Source organism: Dreissena polymorpha, chromosome 1 (assembly GCF_020536995.1).
Source record: "Dreissena polymorpha isolate Duluth1 chromosome 1, UMN_Dpol_1.0, whole genome shotgun sequence".
Taxonomy (NCBI): Eukaryota; Metazoa; Mollusca; class Bivalvia; order Myida; family Dreissenidae; genus Dreissena; species Dreissena polymorpha.
This window is the reverse complement of record NC_068355.1, coordinates 83928736-83950044: the sequence shown is the minus strand read 5'-3', so window position 1 is coordinate 83950044 and position 21309 is coordinate 83928736. Positions and strand designations below refer to the sequence as shown.

General features: G+C 38.5%; 2 protein-coding genes across 3 annotated transcripts in view; both read right to left on the bottom strand.

Annotated features, from left to right (window-relative positions):
- The window catches only part of LOC127838481 (uncharacterized), a 68817-nt gene extending 47869 nt beyond the window's left edge, over positions 1-20948 (bottom strand). For both annotated transcript variants that reach the window (XR_008029832.1, XM_052366278.1), the window contains exons 1-19: positions 20453-20948; positions 14729-14897; positions 14117-14291; positions 12635-12807; positions 11533-11605; positions 8909-9040; positions 7619-7768; positions 7040-7239; positions 6583-6679; positions 6106-6236; positions 5652-5768; positions 4644-4795; positions 4172-4292; positions 3242-3398; positions 2741-2943; positions 2084-2227; positions 1316-1445; positions 648-827; positions 93-189 (exon numbers count right to left, since the gene is read on the bottom strand). Coding sequence is in view for 1 of the 2 variants with exons in the window: in XM_052366278.1 (XP_052222238.1) it covers positions 93-189; positions 648-827; positions 1316-1445; positions 2084-2227; positions 2741-2943; positions 3242-3398; positions 4172-4292; positions 4644-4795; positions 5652-5768; positions 6106-6236; positions 6583-6679; positions 7040-7239; positions 7619-7768; positions 8909-9040; positions 11533-11605; positions 12635-12807; positions 14117-14291; positions 14729-14897; positions 20453-20583 (2732 nt within the window). In the remaining variant the exon portion in view is untranslated. The remainder of the gene's footprint in view (positions 1-92; positions 190-647; positions 828-1315; positions 1446-2083; positions 2228-2740; positions 2944-3241; positions 3399-4171; positions 4293-4643; positions 4796-5651; positions 5769-6105; positions 6237-6582; positions 6680-7039; positions 7240-7618; positions 7769-8908; positions 9041-11532; positions 11606-12634; positions 12808-14116; positions 14292-14728; positions 14898-20452) is intronic.
- Positions 1-21058, bottom strand: part of LOC127838498 (uncharacterized) — a 68112-nt gene extending 47054 nt beyond the window's left edge. Inside the window, exon 1 of the mRNA XM_052366285.1 lies at positions 20942-21058. The gene's annotated coding sequence lies outside the window, so the exon portion shown is untranslated. The remainder of the gene's footprint in view (positions 1-20941) is intronic.
- Positions 21059-21309: the final 251 nt, after the last annotated feature.

The window sequence follows — 21309 nt, the reverse complement described above, 5'->3', positions numbered from 1 at the left end:
CTTAGAAAAGTTTTGTGTTAAGTAAAGTCTTGTTTGTTATTATTAGTCAAAAAACAGTTTGGTGACTACGGGCACCCGTTTCTGGTTCCTACCTGGCCCCGCACCCTCTGCCTGTATCCCCATGGAAATACTCGTAGAACAGACAGAGATGCTTGAAGTGCGGGTCCGTTGCGTAAATCTCATCTTTACCTGTATGGAACACAAGCAAATGTTTTAGGATAATAACTATCCCGGTAATCGGCTCACAGTTTGCACTGCTCTTGTTATCAAACACGCTTATAGAAACTTATATAAGTGCGTTTTTCTTGCAAAATTAATCTCAAAAAGTTTACACAATTAACATGATTTTTATAATTTAGCACGTAATGTCGAATGTGTGTGATTATCTCTAATTTTGCTTATGCCTGATTTTCATCGGACATTTAAGCGATTAAACCTTAATCAAAAGCATCAATATGTTTCAGAAATTATGCTTAAGAAAGTATTTTCATCTATGTAAGCTTAAACTTTAAAAGAAGGCGAAAACAGTGACGTTTGTAAAATAAAATTAAAACCCATTCAACTATAAATATATATAATAACTTCTTGTTAAGTATGTCCACGAATTTACATGACGAATGCACAACAGTATCATCACTGCCACGTACCGTGACAAGGTCGTTTCCCATTAGCGTCGGGCAGGAAGAGATTGATGAGGCGCCGCTCCAGAACCTGTGCAACCTCCCCGAGGCGCATAAGGACGCCCGACCCCGTGGGGCACTCTACCATCAGCCCTTCCCCAAAGTAGTAGTCATACCGCCGGAGGTTTTCAATGATAAGATAGTTCACTGAAAGGAAACAGTGTCATGTGTCATTGGTTAGATTCGAAAAAGGTTTCGGAGTGATTTGTTTTGGACGATGTTAAACAATTTAATGTTCGTTTAGCCGAAATTCAAACAATTTAGAAACGTAATAGTATGCAGAAGATATGTTGATTTAGAAAACGTTTGGATACAGTGGATAAAATTGTTGTAACAACCCATACTTTATCACGTTTTAAATGCAAATGATTAATAATATACAACATTTGTTTATTGCAAAAAAGTTTTATATTTAGTTTTAGGAAATACCATGTGGCACAAATTTATAAAATCTGTGCTGAAGGTTAAATTTGGAAAAAAAAGTCAGATCATAGTCTGCTATATGTTAATCGAAACTTAAATACAATCATAAAATATGTAAGGAATCCTTTACATGATTTAAATAGAACAGTGGCATTATTATCGCAATTATAGATCACGTTGTTAAAAAAATAAAACACAGCGGGGTGCCTTACTTGGCAACCATATAGGTCCGCGCCAGTTGCTGTTGCCGCCGAACAGTTTGGACTCGGACTCGCCTGGCTCGTATTTAACACTGTACGAGCTGCCGCCCAGATGCAGCGTAAAGGGTTCCTTCTGATGCTCCTGTGAGGAAAGGTAAATAGCGTGGTGCAAAAATTGCACTTCTACCATGGGCGGACAGCAAAAAACCCACACCAGCCTGCGCAATCACGTAGTCTGTTCAGGAGATTCACTTTCCTCTACTAAGTCACAACATGTTTGGTGATCGGATTAAAGGGCAGGGTAGCTACAGACCAGGATTTGCGGATGCAAAGGCCGCATATGTCATAAAATCCATTTTTGCCCGACGCGACTCATGTTTAAACAATGATACGCACCATGGGTATTAAGCCATGAGTTGATTTATTCGAGATACGGTACTATTCGTGTGATCAAACACATAATGTTCAAGCCAAAATCACTTATTAAAACTTGGCAATTTAAGGTCTACGGGAACCACGTATAGTTTGTTATTTGAGTAATGTCACTAAATTATCAGTTATCATGATACATGAAATATTCGCAAAGGCTGACGAAAAATGCCTAGTTTACAGGGTCACTTAAGTTTAACTTAAAGTAACTGACTTTCATTACTAGTAAATACATTTTCCAAATCGAGGTATTTAAATGCCTTTATTCCTACTTAAAAAAGAATGTCGATCTGACTTCAAAAACGTAAAGAGCAGTTTTAAAATTATCGTAAACATGTCTCGAGGCCTAACCTTAGACAGAGATCGGATCCCGTATGGCGACAGAAATTTCTTCTCGTCGAGCATGTGCCCCAGGATGCGGATCATCTTCTCCTTGCTGACAATAGACAGCAGCAGAGACCCCTCCTTGTGGGTCCCGCGGGTCATCAGAGAGATCTGAAACATACAGCAATATGCGTGCGGTTTAGAGGTGTGGTTCGTTGGCATTTCAGTTAAAACATACAATATTCCTCAATATGCATGCGAATAAGCAAGTGGGTCATGGGCATTAATTGGAAACAAACATTTTCATCAATGTGCGAATTAGCGGCGTGGTTCCGGGACATGTCATCTCAAAATCATCAGCGCCTTCTGGTGTAGGGGGAAACAAAACAAACTTCCATATCGCGCACAAATTTGTAATTAATTATTTACTAAATCGAGGTTTTTGTATGACAGAAAGACAGACATACAGACTATGACTGCGTCAATCATTTGTTTTTTATTTTGTTTGTTTTGCAAAAATACCGTTAAATATTCAGATCGGTCACCATTCGAATTTGATATGGTTCTGGATTAGTTCATCAGTATATGTGAATGTGTAATTCGAGAATTGTCGTTCATAACCTTTTACCGTCTTCGTTCTACTTATCCAGTGACGAAATGACTTGGACTAGGGCTCTACCTTACCCCTTTTGAGAGATCCTTCCGGTTCTCAATGAACCACTTGGTGCGCTTGGCGAAACCCGGGTGATGGCGGAAGTCCTTATCTTCGAGCACAAGGGCGCAGCAGAGGGGAATGAGCCCCACCATCGACTTGATCTTCACTGGCTGGCTTAGGTGGTTGTTGCGCACGTGGTCGTAGAAAAACCCGTCCGCCTCGTCCCACAGACCTGTCAATGGCGGCGGTTTTCATAATGACGTGATATATTGAAAGAATCAAAAAGTTGCCACGAATGTATCCTTATATTGAATAGATTTACAATAGTGTAATATAATTCATGCGTATACATATACCGTTTGTGGCCTTATGAAGTCACGCACGAAAACAAATTCAACACGACGTACATGGTAATGGTTTTAAAATGACATCGGTTGAAGCACATTTAATACATCTTTATTCAATTGGGTAAATTCGCGTACAATAAATTATATTAAATCAAGAGACATTAAACAAAGTAGCAGTCCTACCGATGCCGTCGACGTTGTTCATGGCGTCCACGATGGAGACAAAGTGCTCGAAGAACTTGCTGGCCATGTCCTGGTAGATGGGCTCTCTGTGGGCGAGCAGCAGACTCATCTCTAGCATGATGGAGCAGAAGAAACCCATCCACGCAGAGGCGTCCGCCTTAAATGTGAGGAGCCATTGAAAACTTAAGTATAATTTCTATGAGCCTGTTAAATGTCGCATATATAATTGTGTGTTTAACCCGTTACAATCAAGGAGTTTCAATAAGAATCGCAACCGCTGTTATTCACTACCTTCATTGTGTTGCGCATATTAAGATAAAAAGGGTCTCTTTTTACACAGGGGTCTACACAAACCCAAGGTGTATATGGACTGCTTTCAGGCAATACAGATAAAAATGGTCTCTTTTTACACAGGGCTCTACACAAAGAAAAGCTCTATATGGCTTGCTTTCAGACAACATATTCGTAAGACGCGAACAGTTCTCTAACCTACGATTTATTTGTTAAGTTGTCAAAATAACATTTATGGGAATGTAAAGCTGAATATTAACAACAAAGACTAGTGTAAACATTAAAATATTTACATAAAAACCATTAAAGGATCCAGACAGTAAGACAGAAAGTACGCTTAATATGTTTAAGACAATGATCAACAAATGGGCCTCGCTCTGGGAATAATTGGCTATATAAATGAACGTAAAGTGTCGCCCCAGATTAGCATGTGCAGTCATAACAGGCTAATCAGAGACGATACCTTCCGCATAAACTGGATTTTCGCCAAAAGGAGACTTCCTTTAGACAAAAAATGCAATACAAGCGGAAAGTGTCGCCCCTAAATAGCCTAAGCGGACTGCATAGGCTAATCTGGGGCGACACTTGACCCACATGTATGAAGACTCGGTTTCCAAGAACGGGGCTCAAATGTTTTACCTGTGCCAAGAAGCCTCCGGCGGGTAGCGGCTTTGACCTGTCAAACACTCCGATGTTATCTAGGCCTAGAAAGCCCCCAGAGAAGATGTTCTTGCCCTCTATGTCCTTCCGGTTCACCCACCTGTCGCAAACATGAATGCAAGGTCAATTATTTTCAAGCATAGAATATATAATACAGTCTACAGTTAATAATTTATCATAAACGGTATTTAAGCTACGCATTTTGTCCAAGAGTATGTATTTGTCGAAAGGCTTTCGTGCTTAGGTATTACACGAGACGCAAGGCTACCAAAGAACGCAGTTGGCAGAAGGTTTCGTCGACTACAATTTACCTTTGGCTTTACCAAAATCGAAATAACGTGATTCCAGAACGGAAAGTAAAACATTAATATGGTACTATAATAATGGTAATTTATTTATGACAATTTATTAATGTATAAGTCTATAAAGCAAAAAAACAACAACAACATACCACGTAAAGTTAAGGACGAGTTTATGAAAGCATCGCGCCAGGAACTGTTCGTCTCTCGTACCCTTTAGACCGGAGAACTTGTAGATCCTGAGGACTGCGTAGGCGTGCACAGGAGGATTAACGTCATCGAATGCGAACTCGTACGCTGGAATCTGTCAACAGCTTTAAAGCTTGAAGGCGATATTTTATAATAAATGTTATTTATAAATGATTGCTATATGTCACACAATTTAAAGCTTGTATTTACTAACGCCATAATGATTACAGTGGCATTTCGGTATTGTCCCTGTGCCTCGGTAGACAAAGCTTGCAATGTGTTTTTAAATACATTTCTATAATAATGAATATTTAGTACGTAATAAAGCAATTCGTCACAACAAAACAGCTACTGAAGTCACCACTGACTTAAACAACTTCAAAGCACACAGCAAGAAAGAAGAGTCAATATTTCTTAATGTCACAATATCGCTCTGACTGAATTTACTAAGTGTAAAGAAGAGAACCTCAATTTTCTTTCTTGAAAAAAAAAACGAGTTCCGATTAAAGAGACTTTCTCAAAGATTTCCTTATTAAACAAAGACACTAACAAAATTTGCATCAAAAGCTAATATTAGGAATAGTTTTAAAGTTACTTAAAGGAAAACAAACAATGTGAGGTTTGGACTCGTGACCGATAGAAGCATATTCTAAGGCGATACCACTTTACCGCAAAGGCTTTTGAATTGTATGGTCTTTTTGAAGCTATTATGTAAATACGTGTGCTTGCTAAATTGTGGATGTTTATTATTTTTTCCGATTTCTATTGATAATTATAAATAAACAAACTTTTAAAAACATTTTTTTCTGAGTCAGGAGAGCTATTTTTGTTTTATTTTAAATGTATAAAGTCTAGTTTGAATCTATGTAATTATTGTTTTAAATTGTCAATTTGCCAATTTGTGAAAAAGTCCCTTTCATTTACAAATGTAATAACATTATCTAAGAAAATCTTGTCGCATTCAGCCCAACCTGTCCGTTCGGGTGCATGTACCACTCCCTCAGCAGCAGTACGAGCTGTGCCTTGGCGAACTGGATGTCCACCCTCGACATGGCGATCATGTGGAACGCAAGATCCCACGAAGCGTACTGATGGACAGAAATAACTCAGCACTTAACAGTTTTCCGAAATATTATCATCGGCGAAAATCATTTTACAGTTGATTACTGTATTTTTTCGAGAATATAAAAAGCATTGACAAGTCGAAAAAGGTTTTCGGCTTTATGTTTATCTGAGCGCAAATTGAGTGCGTTATTGCGACCAATCATGCTACTCTTATAGTTATTCGTATTTCTTTCTGAACGTATTATTGCTATAACCTTTAATACAGATAATATGAATTGTACATACTAAATAAGCAAATCTATGTACACTAGAACAATACTCGTGGTCATAACGCTAAACGGCGAACTTTGCTCTGCGTACCCACGGGTATTCCCACTTGTCCGGCATGGAGACGACGTCACGATTGAATAGGTGGGTCCAGTCTTTGTTGCGTCCCCATAAGGCCCGACTAGGGGGCGGCGGGGGCTGGTTGGAGTCGCCGCGAAGCCACTCTGGGTAGAACAAATTAACGTTTAACACTCTGTAAAGGTATGCCGTCCATTGAAACACAGCCTTCTTGACATATGCTGCTCAAACTGTTCCATTACAAATCAATTTCAATCGGTGAATATACTCACATTCATCTTCAAAACCCGTTAGTTGTTAGTTGATGCGAATTCGGCATTGGCTAATATTATACATAAGTATCGTAAACTGTAATCGTTAGGCGTAGAGATCATAGAAGGCTAAATTTACATAAGATTATTGGTCCTTTAGCAAGAACACATTGCTTTCAGCTTTTATTGTAGGTATACTGACACCGTCTGGGCTATTAAATGGTGATATTTTGTATATTACCCTTCAAGATGTAGTAGTAGAACTGCTTGCTCCAAAGGAGACCCGCATACGCCTGCCTCGCAATACGCTGCTCCTGTTTCTTACGGGTGGGGATCACCTGCAATTAAACATTCGTATAAACAGGTCACTTTCCGGCGGTTCAATCAACATCAACAAAACAATTACGTAAATAATTTATACCTGGAATAAACAATTAACCATTTAATACAACAAAGACGTGCACATACATTTTTGCTTTACCGCACATAAAATGTTTTCAAGCTTTTATAGATCAGCATCGATAATTAAATTAGTAAAGGAATAGCATAATCATTCCATTAATATATAAATTCAACGTAGATTGTACGGATAGACAATTTTGGTAACAAAAGGAATTAAATTGAGTTTTGTCTAAACACAACTGCGCGCTTAATAAGTAAAGTATGACTGCGACAAATACAAATGATAATAGTATTACCTCGTCATAAAACATGTCAGCCTCGTTTATCCTGATTCTAAATATATCTTCGAATTCTCCAGTGAAGGCTTCCCCCGGCGGAGCCTCTGAACTCGTATACAGCCTCACTTTTATCACAGCCCCTTGTCCGGGGTCAAGATCAAGGATGTATTGGCCGGCACATTTTGTCCCGTATTTGAGATTGACAGCGTTTTTCTTATCTGTAAGGGAAAATGATTTCCTTGTGATTAATAAACACGACAAAATGACGTTTACAACAAACATAGTACGAATAATACATAAAAACAACCGTCTATGCTAACTCTTATTTTTATACAGAACAGAACATAAAAGTTCTGTTCTTATTTTTTATAGACGGCGAGAGATTTCCGCATGGAAAACTGAATCGATAATAAACCGTGACCTGCAGAAAAGAAGTTAAATGGATTTAAATAACCTTTTTAGGGAAACATGCTCGCTATTGTTCTTATTATTACAAGGATCCGATATTATAATACACCCAGCTTTATGATAAGCATAGCGTATAACAATTATTGTGGTTTGCATTAATTAATTTTAAATTCCATAAAGCTGCCGTACCTTGGACAACATAGTCGTGGAATGCATCCTTCACATATCGCGCCCTGTTCTTCACACAATAAAGACGCTCGTAGTTTGTGGAATTTTCAGTAAATATCACAGGGACCTGCTTTCCGTCGGCATCCGGGCCAAACTCAAAGTAAAACACACCTGTGGACATACAAGGAGAACAACAAATTGCAACAAAAATGAAATGGAAGACCGCAAATCCACAGTGTACGTTTTAAGGAGGATGATCTTAATTAATCGGAAATATCTGTTGTTGTTTTTAAATAAACGGCGTTTACAGGGTGCAAGATCACGTGACTTTATTTAACTGGTGTAAACACGCTGTTTAGTGGTGCTTTTTTCAACGAACTTTTCAACAACAAAAAAGAAAAACAAAGAAATAAATTATTTCTTAATGTGAATTGATCATGAAATAAAGTTATTATTATTCTTATTATTATTGCATAAAAGACAATTTAGTAAACCTGTGTTCTTGGCCAAACGTTCGATGTTTACAACATTCATTAAAACGGTTATGCTGCACGCAACGTGAAATTTTGGCACCGATTTAGACGTATTCAATAATGTATTCTTAAACTTAGGATATCGGCACACACTGCAAGAAAAATTGTGTTTTATGCCCTTAAAACTTTGGCAAACATATTTGTATAACTTGAGATATTTGCAACAATTTAGTTCTTAACGGTGTTTTCATTATGTCCAGCCCGTGTGTAATCATCTGTGAACCCCGTTGATCCTGCACCTTGGTTAACGGATATTGGCTTTTGTTGTTGACAACGATTGTCAATACACTTTAAGAAAAGACTTATGTTGCTGATTTTTTTCTGATTATTCCTTTATTGCATATATTGATATTTCGACAATAGCGTTTGTATGTGCGATATGAAAACATCTACATAAATAGTGGAAATTAACTTAAATACTACATAACAAAGATAGCCCATCAATTATTCCTATCATCGTGTAACGTTGTGTGAAGACCAGAAAGAAGGTGTTCTATTTTGCTGAGTAAAGGTATTTTAAACAAATGCGAAAATTCCAGTTTTTCATTCAGGTCTTCTGGCGGGAAATTTTCTCCAACATTTTTTTTGCCTTTGGTAAAGGTCAATTAAGGTGAAAACCTTAGTACCAGAGCAAAATTGAAAATTATAGTGCAAAAGAAACAATAAGAAGAAATTACATATTCAACAGAATTATCCAACACAATGATAAACATTTAGAAAGCGCACGAATGTCTCGGCTGTTCTAAAATCAACCAAAAACTGCACCAAGATGACCTACTTTCGTCGTGTACGTTGAGTCCCTGCTTCGCGGATGATCCTCGGCCGTCATGGAGGTCGCGGTTATGAGTACAGTCCAGGTCCATTACATAGGTGTCCATGCTGTTCAGACGGTACCGCTCCTGCACTTTGCCTGGGACAAGTTATATAGAGGTCATAACATAGACACTTTGAGGTCACACAGCGCTTAACGAGGGCATACATGTCGCTACGATAGCACTTTGACACAGCGGTCATACAGAGGTCATCAACGTTAATAAATATTGCTAAAGCCGGATGTTGAGACTGTGGCTACAAAAGTCATTATATCATAAGATCAAAGTCGCCAATAAAATAACTGTTATGATGGTCACAAAGATTTTTTTAAACCTTACGGTAACCGTTGACTTCAGAATGTTCAAACGATATTTAGAAAGGAGTGAGTCACCAAGATGATATTTGGCATGAATGCAGTAAGGTTCATTTAGATGACTGTTATTTCGCTCGCAATTACATAACACTATTATATTTAAATTGTGTGCAACATAATACAACAGACAACAGATGTGGTTGAAATGCTGTAAACAAACAAGAAACATGTCTACCTTAAAGAGTAAATGTTTTCCGTCAGACCATCGCTTACATTTTTATCCCCACGCTTTTTGAAAAAAAGGTGGGGATATTGTGGTGATCTCCGCCGTCCGTCCGTCCGTCTGTCCGTCCGTCTGTCCGTCTGTCCGTCCGTCCTGGCCACTATCTCCTCCTACACTAAAAGCACTAGAACCTTGAAATTTACACACATGGTAGCTATGAGCATATGTGCGACGGTGCACTATTTGGAATTTTGATCTGACCCCTGGGTCAAAAGTTATAGGGGTTGGGGTGGGGCCGCGTCAGAAATTATCACTCATTTTTTTAGGTTATTTTACATTTACTTCTTTATTTCTACACCGATTCACTTCAAATTGATACTGGACCTCACCTATGACAATACGGTCAATCTCAACCATGCATGGCCCCATTCCCAACCCTGGGGCGCCCCGCCCACATAGGCCACACCCACCAAAAATTTCCATTTACTATAATTTTTTCATTTCTACACGGATTCACTTCAAATTGATACTGAACTTTTGTTATGACATTAGGGTCAATCTCAACTATGCATGGCCCCAATCCCAACCCTGGGGCGCCCGCCCACATAGGCCACACCCACCAAAAAAATCCATTTACTATAAAAAAATTTAGGTTATTTTACATTAACTTCTTCATTTCTACACTGATTCACTTCAAATTGATACTGAACCTCTCTTATGACAAAACGGTCAAACTCAACTATGCATGGCCCCGTTGCCAACCCTGGGGCGCCACGCCCACATAGACCACACCCGCCCAAAATTGCCTTTTACTATAATTTCTTCATTAATACACTGATTCACTTCAAATTGATACTGAACCTCTCTTATGACAATACGGTCAATCTCAACTATGCATGGCCCCATTACCAACCCTGGGGCACCCCGCCCACATAGGCCACACCCTCCCAAAATTGCCTTTTACTATAACTTCTTTATTTTTACACCCATTCACTTCTAATTGATACTGAACTTCTCTTATGACAATACAGTCAATCTCAACTATGCATGGCCCCATGATCAACCCTGGGGCGCCCTTGGGTCAAACATGCGGCGTGGGGATACGCGTCGGCCTCTGCAGCGCCATTTCTAGTAAATTTTGACTTAATGTTAACTTTGGCAAATGTTGAGTAGGCACAGTGATATGACATAATTATGAAGACGCATACAGCGATCCAACATGGGGTGAATAGTAAAGCTCGCATTATTCGGTTAATAGTAGAAACGTGACTTTACCCATGTATGCCTAATGGACTCTCCCATCTTACTTAATTGGATCAATTTATTTCCAAAATTAGGGATGTCTAGTATATTTTTTTCTATATTTAGAATATTCCTTACATAAATTCCTTTAAGCAAACAACGCAGACCCTGATGAGACGCCGCAACGTAAGTCGTCTCATCTGTGTCTACGCTGTTTGCCAAGTCTTTTTTTCTAGACGCTAGGCATAACTGGGTTAACGTTTACACAGCAGCAATACATTATTTGTTTTTTTCATAAATAGTGTTAATTTATGTTCAAATAATGTTTTCAATACATGATTGAGCTACCGGCCATTCCATTAGATAAGTACGTATAAAGCCGTACGCTATACACACTGGCAAATTATCAGAATTATACAAACACCCATACACACAAACGTGTGCCACTTTTACGAAAAATAAAGACTGGCGCAAACTAGTGTGATAAACTGCACAGTCCAATAGTTTCTACAGGTATATTAATGAAGCTGCCATGGTGTCTACTAAGGACGCTTCACCACTGACGGGCACATTCATCACAATTGAGTCGTGTTCTGAGAAAACTGGGCTTAATGCATGTGCGTAATCAGGGACGACACTTTCCGCCTAAACTTGATTTTTGGTAAGGAGGGACTTCGTGGAAACTTAAAATACCATAAAAGCGGAAAGTGTCGTCCCTGATTAGCCTGTGCGGACTGCACAGACTAATCTGGGACGACACTTTACGAACATGCATATTGCCAATTTTTTACAGAACAAGACACTAATGTACCTAGAGATGGGTGTTCACAGCGTATTCTTCCGCTTTTGTCTTTCTGTAAGATTGGCTTCGTTTCCACATATGCCTAAAAGAGTAACATCAAGGGCATGTTACATATAACAAGATACATTTACAAGCCATGACAATATACTTTTAGTCATGAATATTAATCCAAAGCATTGCAATTGCCGAAATCACAAACTTTTCTCTTAAAATACTGGTATTATACAATATATTTTAGCCAACATTATTCCGTTGTTTTCTTCACACCACTTTTTACGTACTTATTCACTGTAAAATCTTTTTTGTTCATACCACATGGGTATTCTAACAAATGCATGTTTCATACCACATGGGTATTCTAACAAATGCATGTTTCATAATCAAACAGGCAACAAAAAAAATCATGACTAAGAAAACTATTAAAAATATATGTTTATTTTTGAATATTGTCGATCGAAATCGGATAAAAATAAAGCTTTTGAAACACGAGTCGTCGATGTTTAAGCAAACATTTCTATTGCAGGCAGAGCTTTTAACATAGCATGCAAATTAAAACGCCTACATGGTTTAGTGGTAGCGCGATAGTTTTCATTTCTAGAGTTTCAGTGTGCGAACCGCAGAGCAGGCATATCTTTAATGTTATCTTTTTTTCCCGAGTTTTAACATTTATTTTGTTCCTAGCACAACACATTGTTTAAATTTGAACAGGTCCTTTAAGCCACTAAATATTCATTAAATAATTATTTTGTCGTTTACATCATATTTTGTAATTCAGCTCAACTTATAAGTTCCGCATATTCGTTATTCGCAATCCTCGCAGGTAATTGAGTCCAAGAAAATGAATTCCTCTAAAACATGGTATGTTTAAAGGTCGGCATACAGGTTTGCTAACGTTGTTCTATTTACGTTAAAGTATTCAACAGTTTTAATTTTACTGTTTGTATAAAAAAAATCTCACTGTTAAGCAAGATATACAAAGAACAAATAGCAGATAATTATTATATCATATACCGGTATTCGACAATAAGCACACATGACCGAGTCAGTGTAAACAAGTCTCTAAAAAACGACACAACACAAAAGCAATTCAACAACGCACTGCGATACGAACCTCGCAGTCATCGCCCCAGTCCCAGACGTTGCGGTACCAAAGCTGGGGAAGCACGTGCACGGTGGCGCGCTCCGGGCCTCGGTTCACCACCGTGTATCGGCCCAATATGTCGTTGGGACTGTTCTTGCAGTACTCGGCCGTCACGTCAAAGTAGCGATTTTCGTTGAACACTCCTAAATAATATAAGAAAACACAACAAAGACTGTTAAAACAACCTGAAATATACCGGTATTAAGGTGTAAAGGCGTTTCTTTTTTAAATACATGTATACCGGTGTTTTTTTCATTTTCTGCAGCTCAAGCTGTGATGATTGTCCACCGGCAAATAATTTTTAATTTAAACAAGGGCTGTCTGTAAAACATGCATGCCCCCCATATGGGCTGTCAGTTGTAGTGGCAGCTATTGTGTGAATACGTTTTTTTGTCACTGTGACCTTGACCTTTGACCTAGTGACCTGAAAATCAATAGGGGTCGTCTGCCAGTTATGATCAATGTACCTATGAAGTTTCATGATCCTAGGCCTAATTATTCTTGAGTTATCATCAGGAAACCATTTAAATGTTTTGATTCACTGTGACCTTGACCTTTGACCTAGTGACCTGAAAATTAATAGGGGTCATCTGCCAGTCATGATCAATGTACCTATGAAGTTTCATGATCATCCTAGGCATTAACATTCTTGAGTTATTATCCGGAAACCATTTTGCTATTTCGAGTCACTGTGACCTTGACCTTTGACCTAGTGACTTGAAAATCAATAGGGGTCATCTGCCAGTCATGATCAATGTACCTATGAAGTTTCATGATCCTAGGCGTAAGCATTCGTGAGTTATCATCCAGAAACCATTTTATTATTTCGAGTCGCTGTGACCTTGGCCTTTGACCTAGTGACCTGAAAATCAATAGGGGTCATTTTCCAGTCATGATCAAGGTACCTATGAAGTTTCATGATCCTAGGCGTAAGCATTCTTGAGTTATCATCCGGAAACCATTTTACTGTTTCGAGTCACTGTGACCTTGACCTTTGACCTAGTGACCTGAAAATCAATAGGGGTCATCTGCCAGTCATGTTCAATGTATCTATGAAGTTTCATGATCCTAGGCATAAGCATTCTTGAGTTATCATTCGAAAACCATTTTACTATTTCGAGTCACTGTGACCTTGACCTTTGACCTAGTGACCTGAAAATCAATAGGGGTCATCTGCCAGTCATAATCAATGTACCAATTAAGTTTCATGATCATAGGCCTAAGCATTCGTGAGTTATCATCCGGAAACCATCTGGTGGACGGACCGACCGACGGACGGACCGACGCGACGGACCGACGCGACGGACCGACGGACGGACCTACATGTGCAAAACAATGTTCCCCCTCTTCTCCGAAGGGGGCATAATAATGAAGAGAAGATTTACAACGATATAATATAAACTCCTGACTTCGTGATCAGGTGAGCTCACTTGAATAACAAAAACCTCTCACCTGTGTCCATCAGTTCATATTCCGGGTCCTTGACCCCGCGTCGCGCGTTCTCAGCCTCGAGTTCGGCGTACGGAAACTCCGCCTGCGGGTACTTGTAGAGGGCCTTCATGTACGAGTGGGTGGGCGTGTTGTCCAGGTAGTAATACAGTTCCTTCACGTCCTCGCCATGGTTTCCCTAGCAACATAAACTGTTTTGCAATTACAATACAACGACTACTTATTGAACGTGCACTTTAAATTAACTACATCAACAACAGATAATTGTAAATATTTGTCTCTGACTAGCTGCGATGGCAAGTAGAGTAATACTGTGTAATGCATTCACCTTACACAATTTTCGATACTATCGACGCCTGTAATTTGCATAAAAAATATGAATCAATATATTATATATTAATCAATGCAGGTTGTGGTATATTATCGAATCGGTGCATATATTAATAGTGAACATGTGAGTCTCACTAATATGGCGGATCATGTTGTTAGATAAATCAAATGTTTGAGAAATCTTAGTTAAAGTTGTTAAATGTATAGGATGAAAATTCAATCAAAATTAATTCCGACGCCGGTCGTTTTAATTATATTGCTTTTGATTCGTGAAAATATCCATACCTGATGGCCGGTCAGACCGTACAATCTCTCTTTCAGTATGGGGTCCCGGGTGTTCCAGAGCGCCAGGGAGAGGCAGAGGCGGCACTGGCGGTCCGTGATTCCCAGGAGGCCGTCCTCGCCCCAGCGGTACGCCCGGGAGCGAGACTGGTCATGCGTGAAGTGGGACCAGCTGAAAAAGTGTAAAGGGTTTAATATAATGTTCTTGTTATACTTTCTTAGTTCCAATTAACAAATAAAGTCGATATTCCTTGCGCAAGTTTTTTGTATGCATAGAGTCTGATGTATTACATGATGACAGGTGCCAGAATGGTGCACTGAGGTGTCTGGATAATAAAGCCACAAATGTTGCTTTTTGCACTAACATCTCCCAAACAACAGGGTAGGAAGGTAGGCTAAACACCTTTTTATTTTATTTTTGATCTCAAATAAACATATTTTCTAAAGTTAATGTAAGTTAATTTAAAATTAACTAAGGGAATACGATCTACTGTAGCAAAGTGAGTTGCAAACGCGTAATAAAAGCCGCGTTAGTTACTTTAGTGTACATTAACAAATCGTCGCTTTATTGCTATAGTGCTCTATCTCCCTTTTTTCAAAAATGAGTTTTTTATATCGCTGTGTTCGTGAGAACGAGATTTTTAATATGACGTTATCGGATTCAAGGTTCAGTTGTCACAGAAGAAGTTTTTCGATTCCATTTTGCTCTATCTCCCACATTTTTACACACGGGTGAATGCTGTACTGCACCTTTACATGCGTTTTTCTCCAAAAATGAAAATGGAAGTTAGAGCACTAAAGAAATCAAGCGACGAAATGTAGCAAAAAGATCGAAATCTTAACATAAAACAAGAAATAAGCACAATCATTCAATTGATATTCCCTGTCGAATAGATTGTGTTATTGATGGGTACCGATGGCTGAACAGGGCAATAAACTGTATGCTTAGCTTAAAGTCCAAACATGCAGTATGTTGGTACGCTTATGTTGATAGTTCATACATGTAATGTGCTTTGGTCACTCGTTATGCTTAGTTTGAAAGTCCATACAGGAATATAAATCACGTGTAATGCTAAATTTGGTACTGAAAACAAGCAATATATGATAGTGTCATGTCATATTTTTTAAGTCTATTGCTAAATGTTTTATGTTAATTGCACGCAGTGATCGCTTGTGTGGCATAGCAAAATTACCAAGCATATCTACTGCATAATACAATAACAGAATACAAAGATAGGCAATTTGTAATTACATATTAAGTATATATTTCGTTGTGTGTATTTAAATGCAAAACCCACAAATAGTACGTCAATTAATGAAAAGTCAGAATCAACGCATTATCGCGTGGGCAGAATGGACTGAAACGTGCCTGTAGTTCGAACTTATTTGACTAAGCAGCTAACAAGAACCAGAGTTTGTCCGACAACCGCGAAAATTAAACACTAACTCAAAACATGATCGTTTGTTTATACTGCATTATCATGAGCTGTTAACATATTATTGAAAGTTGTTATTATAGTGAAGTTAACACATGTTTTTATATTTTCAATAAATAAGCCTCATCTTCCTCGGTGCTTTATAGTCTCTGTCTGCGAGAATGAAACATACAGTTGAATTACTTAGGCCTCAATATTGCCGATTGAATTGATAAAACTAATATTAAATTCATCATACAAGGAAACATTATATCAATGCGCATTTTTTATCTTAGATGACATCATGCAAGCAGGGTTTTTTTCGGTTGTGGGGGAAGGGGCCTTTAGCCCTTATGTGGGGAAAATTTTCGCTGGATTTTCCACTTTGGGGAAAAATTGTGCGCGTAGGAATGTTCGCGGCGTTTCCCTTTTTGGGGGATTTGTTTACTTACTCTCTCATTATTACAATACATTTGTACATTTTTGCACTGTATTCATTGTTTTTTCATAATTTATTTTGTTTGGCAAGATTAAATTGAAATAGAATTGAGATATTATAATCATGAGACACATCTTTTTTTTTTAAGGGGGGAATTTTTGGTTCTGAAACGGGAAAAAACCAGACTAGTTTGGTGGGGGAAGACGCCGATATTCGGCGTCTGTTATATAAGGTTAAAAAACCCTGTCCCCAATTCTTATTAAATAATTCTGCTTTTGGACAACTTTAAGAAGATCAGATACCCAAGTTGAGAAATGTCGCAAGTCAGAAAAATATATCAGCACAGTGTATTTCCTACAATCTGTGAAGGGTATGATGCATGATCATACTTTGAAGAAACTAGCTTACGATTATCAGACAGATCACATGAAATGCTCGACACCGGCTACAACCTGGACGGCGTTTAATACGTACGTTTAACAAGAAAGACAAATGATAATATGTTGTTTTTTGTTTCGACAATTAATTTTGGGTCGAGCTCTCCTTCAAATATGCGGTTTCTTTCTGTAGGTTGCCAAGAACATGGTTAACTATTAGCGTCTATAGGTTTTTCCAGAGTCAAGCAGCGGTCAACATGAACATCGATTAACCTTTTTGGCAACAGGTAGAATCTAGCGTAAATTTACACACACGGTTTTCTCTTAGTTATTGCGGATGCTAATTGTGTTTGCAACAGTGATGTTCGGACAATAAGCGGTCACTCTTGAAATACGAACACATCGTTAAAGCGAGGCTGGAGATGAATAGGCAAACAAAGCATATTACCATTAATGGGTAAACATTTTCTGTTAACTGTTATGTTCACATAGTTAATATATACATGACGTCGATTTTAATCAGAAGCGAGTTTCCGATACCCGTGTTCCATCTCCACTATGTAAGCCTTCGAAGGAACATCTTACCCCACATATGACATAAAATCTTGTTTTATAAGGTAATTTTTGACGATGCTGGAACAGCGTCGTCTAAGGTTTGATAACCAGTAAAAAAATTCTTCACAATGGGAACCTATGTAAAAGACCGAGCCAGTCCGATTGAGATAACTCGATTTTTCAGTTACTTCCCTTGGCATTCGCCACAGCGAAGGAGATTGCTCGTTGATTTTCATTGATAACATTCTCCTAGCAGAGTTGTCGTTCGTGTTGATAAAGGTAAATATTAATAGAACAGCATATCCTGGGGAAACAGATTCAATAAGTGTATCAGAACGTTAATTTAAAATTAGTAATTTTACATCCATTTTATTTTTATGGACCAATGACACAACTGTATATTTTCTCTATTTTGTTTGATATTTGTTCTCGATTTAGTAAATAAATTGCGAATAAAACACGTAATATTAACTTTTTACGTGATCACAAAACTAAAGAATGCGAACATTTTCGAACCTGCAAATTGTAAACGCTGCACTGCTATGATATATATAAATATAACAACATTCTTTTGCGTAATTGTCCGTCCCGCTAACGCAGTGGTAAGGACATTCGCTTTTTCACCTTTACGACACCGGTTCGATTCCCGCTCCCGGCGCAATGTTATATTTTGTCTGTTTTGTGGTCACCATTCCGGGCAGGTGTTTTTTTCCGGATAATCTCATCCCCCCGCAGCATTTGACCATATAAAAATTAAAAAGAATTTCAGTACAAAACAAATAGCTGGAAATTGCAGCTATCATTCAAAATTCGTCCCAACTGTCGTCAATCTAATCTTATTAGGTAGGAGTGCTGGACACACTCCGGGTCCCAACATTATGCAGCCTCAGCGCGGAGGTAACTCATTACCTTGGAAAAACACAAATACACAGACTGGGTGCAGCCTAGGCGCGTATAGACTCAAACAAGGCAACAAACTCAAGTGCGGGCACAATCATTTAAAATTTACATATTGAATACGATATTCTAACAGAAATTACATAACCACCTAAGTGTACATACCATGTTTGATATTTCGTTCGATTGTTAGATTTCAGCATATACATGTATAAGGTCATTTCGCTATTAGTTAACTTATCCATATGTTCGTGGGCGAACTCGGATAGTCATACGATTGAGCTCACATGGTCCGGCTATGTGCTCATACCTACTTTCGAGAATCATCATGAAGGTATTGCCATACTTAATGAACAAGAATGTGACCCGCCTCCCAGTTTCGCTCAATGGGTCAAGTTACCCACGGGTACTACTTCCCCGTACCCCTAAACTTTTTTTCGTACCAAAAATGTTTCGTACGCCAATTTTTTTCGTACCAAATTTGTTTTCGTACCCAAAATTTTCGTACCCAAATTTTTATCGTACCCAAATGTTCGTATCAACATAAACAATTGTGGTGATATAGATAGACTTAAATTGATGCTTTATATCCATCCTCTTCAAAAGCATCGTCACACCAGTACTGTCAGTACTTTGATTATGACAGTGACACATAAGACCTAAACCGGAATACGAGGGCTTTCGGACAAAAATCACAAAACGACAGGTACAAACAGATTTGCGCGGGCCTATTATGATTTAAAATCGCATACTATATCCAGCGATTATTTTCCTTCTTTAAAACTAATCCGTAAAAGGCACTTTCCAAATTGTTGAAAAACTAAAAACTTCCTAATTGCTATCTGAAAAATTCCAGAAGGAGAGGACAATGTCATCAATTTTCGTTTCAAAAGTACATTAACTGCGTTTGAACAGGGCTGTTTGTAAAACAACATGCATGCCCCCCATATGGGCTGTCAGTTGTAGTGGCAGCCATTGTGTGAATACGTTTTTTGGCACTGTAACCTTGACCTTTGACCTAGTGACCTGAAAATCAAAAGGGGTCATTTTTGAGTCATGATCAATGTACCTATGATGTTTCATGATCCTAGGCGTAAGCTTTCTCGTGGTATCATTCGGAAACCATTTTACTGTGTCAAGTCACCGTGACCTTGACCTTGACCTTTGACCTAGTGACCTGAAAGTCAATAGGGGTCATCTGCGAGTCATGATCAATGTACATATGAAGTTTCATGAGCCTAGGCGTAAGCGTTCTTGAGTTATCATCCGGAAACATTTTTCTAAGTCGAGTCACCGTGACCTTGACCTTTGACCTAGTGACCTGAAAATCATTAGGGGTCATCTGCGAGTTATGATAAATGTACCTATGAAGTTTCATGATCCTAGGCATAAGCGTTCTTGAGTTATCATCCGGAAACCATTTTGCTATTTCGGGTCACCGTGACCTTGACCTTTGACCTAGTGACCTGAAAATCAATAGGGGTCATCTGCGAGTCATGATCAATGTATCTATGAAGTTTCATGATCCTAGGCATAGGCGTTCTTGAGTTATCATCCGGAAACCATTTTACTGTTTTGGGTCACCGTGACCTTGACCTTTTACCTAATGACCTGAAATCAATATGGGTCATCTGCGAGTCATGATCAATGTACCTATGAAGTTTCATGATCCTAATTAAAATCTGAATTGGTTTGTGCATTTTTTACCAAGCAATTAAATAAATAATAATTCCCAGTCTGAAGATTTCACGGCGCAATTGTTTCCAATGTCGGTTTTTCGCGCACATTTTTCCCAATTGGTAGGTGCCGGTACCTTTCTCAACTTGGCAAAAAAGCGCTGATGTCATCCGTAATTAGTTGAATGAAGCTACCATAAGTGGACAAAATGGACCCGCAGTATTGAGTCTGTACCGAGAATTTATTTTTGTTTCCGAAGTTGAGCGTATAAGGGTACACTGAGGCTGTTATAAAACGAGTTAGTCCAAAGCCCTAAAAATATTCGGATTATCAAGTATTATCAAGTTATAATGAGTTATATGCATACCAGTCGCCATTGTCCGAGTAATCCTCCCTAACGGTACCCCATTGCCTCTCCGACAGATAGGGGCCCCAGCGTTTCCAGTTCTTTGCACGTACTTTGTCCTCCTTGAGCCTCTTTTTCTCGAGCCCCGACATTTTGTAAGCACATGCACCGAGGCTATCCCATTACATATAATTCGTACTAAGGTAATGTTGTTAACGGCGTAAGGCCGATTTCTGTCAGTTTTACGGATAAAATTATAAAATAAATGCGTTCAAATGATAACTCTTATATAACAAATTTAAGTTGCTATTGCACGTTTAAACAATAAAAAGAAACACAAAAGAGAAGACAAACATTATTAACAATACACATTTTGTTTGATGAGAATGTAGATTGTAACGCATTTAACAATTACAATGCAAGTTAACACACTCATAAGCCAATAACTTGATCTGTGCACAGCACATCAATAAAAACACTGCAAATCTAAGCACAAGCCAGCGACAACACCTGTTAAGACCGACACATGTATAGTGTTGCTTCGCCGTTTATTCACATGTGTATGTTGGTATATTCGAGGTCCGGTCTATTTATAAGCGCAGACTCATTACGACCTGTAAACAGCACACATCAAGGTTAAATTCCAGTATATTCCCCACATTCACTGCAACTTTGTTCAAAGATAAGTAGAAATGTATAAACTGTAACGCGGCGGTGTATAACACAAACACATATCTAGATCACCGCGTGAACAGTGAATATGTTCTTCTTCTCCAGCTGTCGCCATGCAAGTTTAACGTCTTGTGTTAATCTCGCATGTACAGATCGAAACCCCGGGTTCTGAAAGTCAGATTATATGAATCCTTGTGGAACTTTAC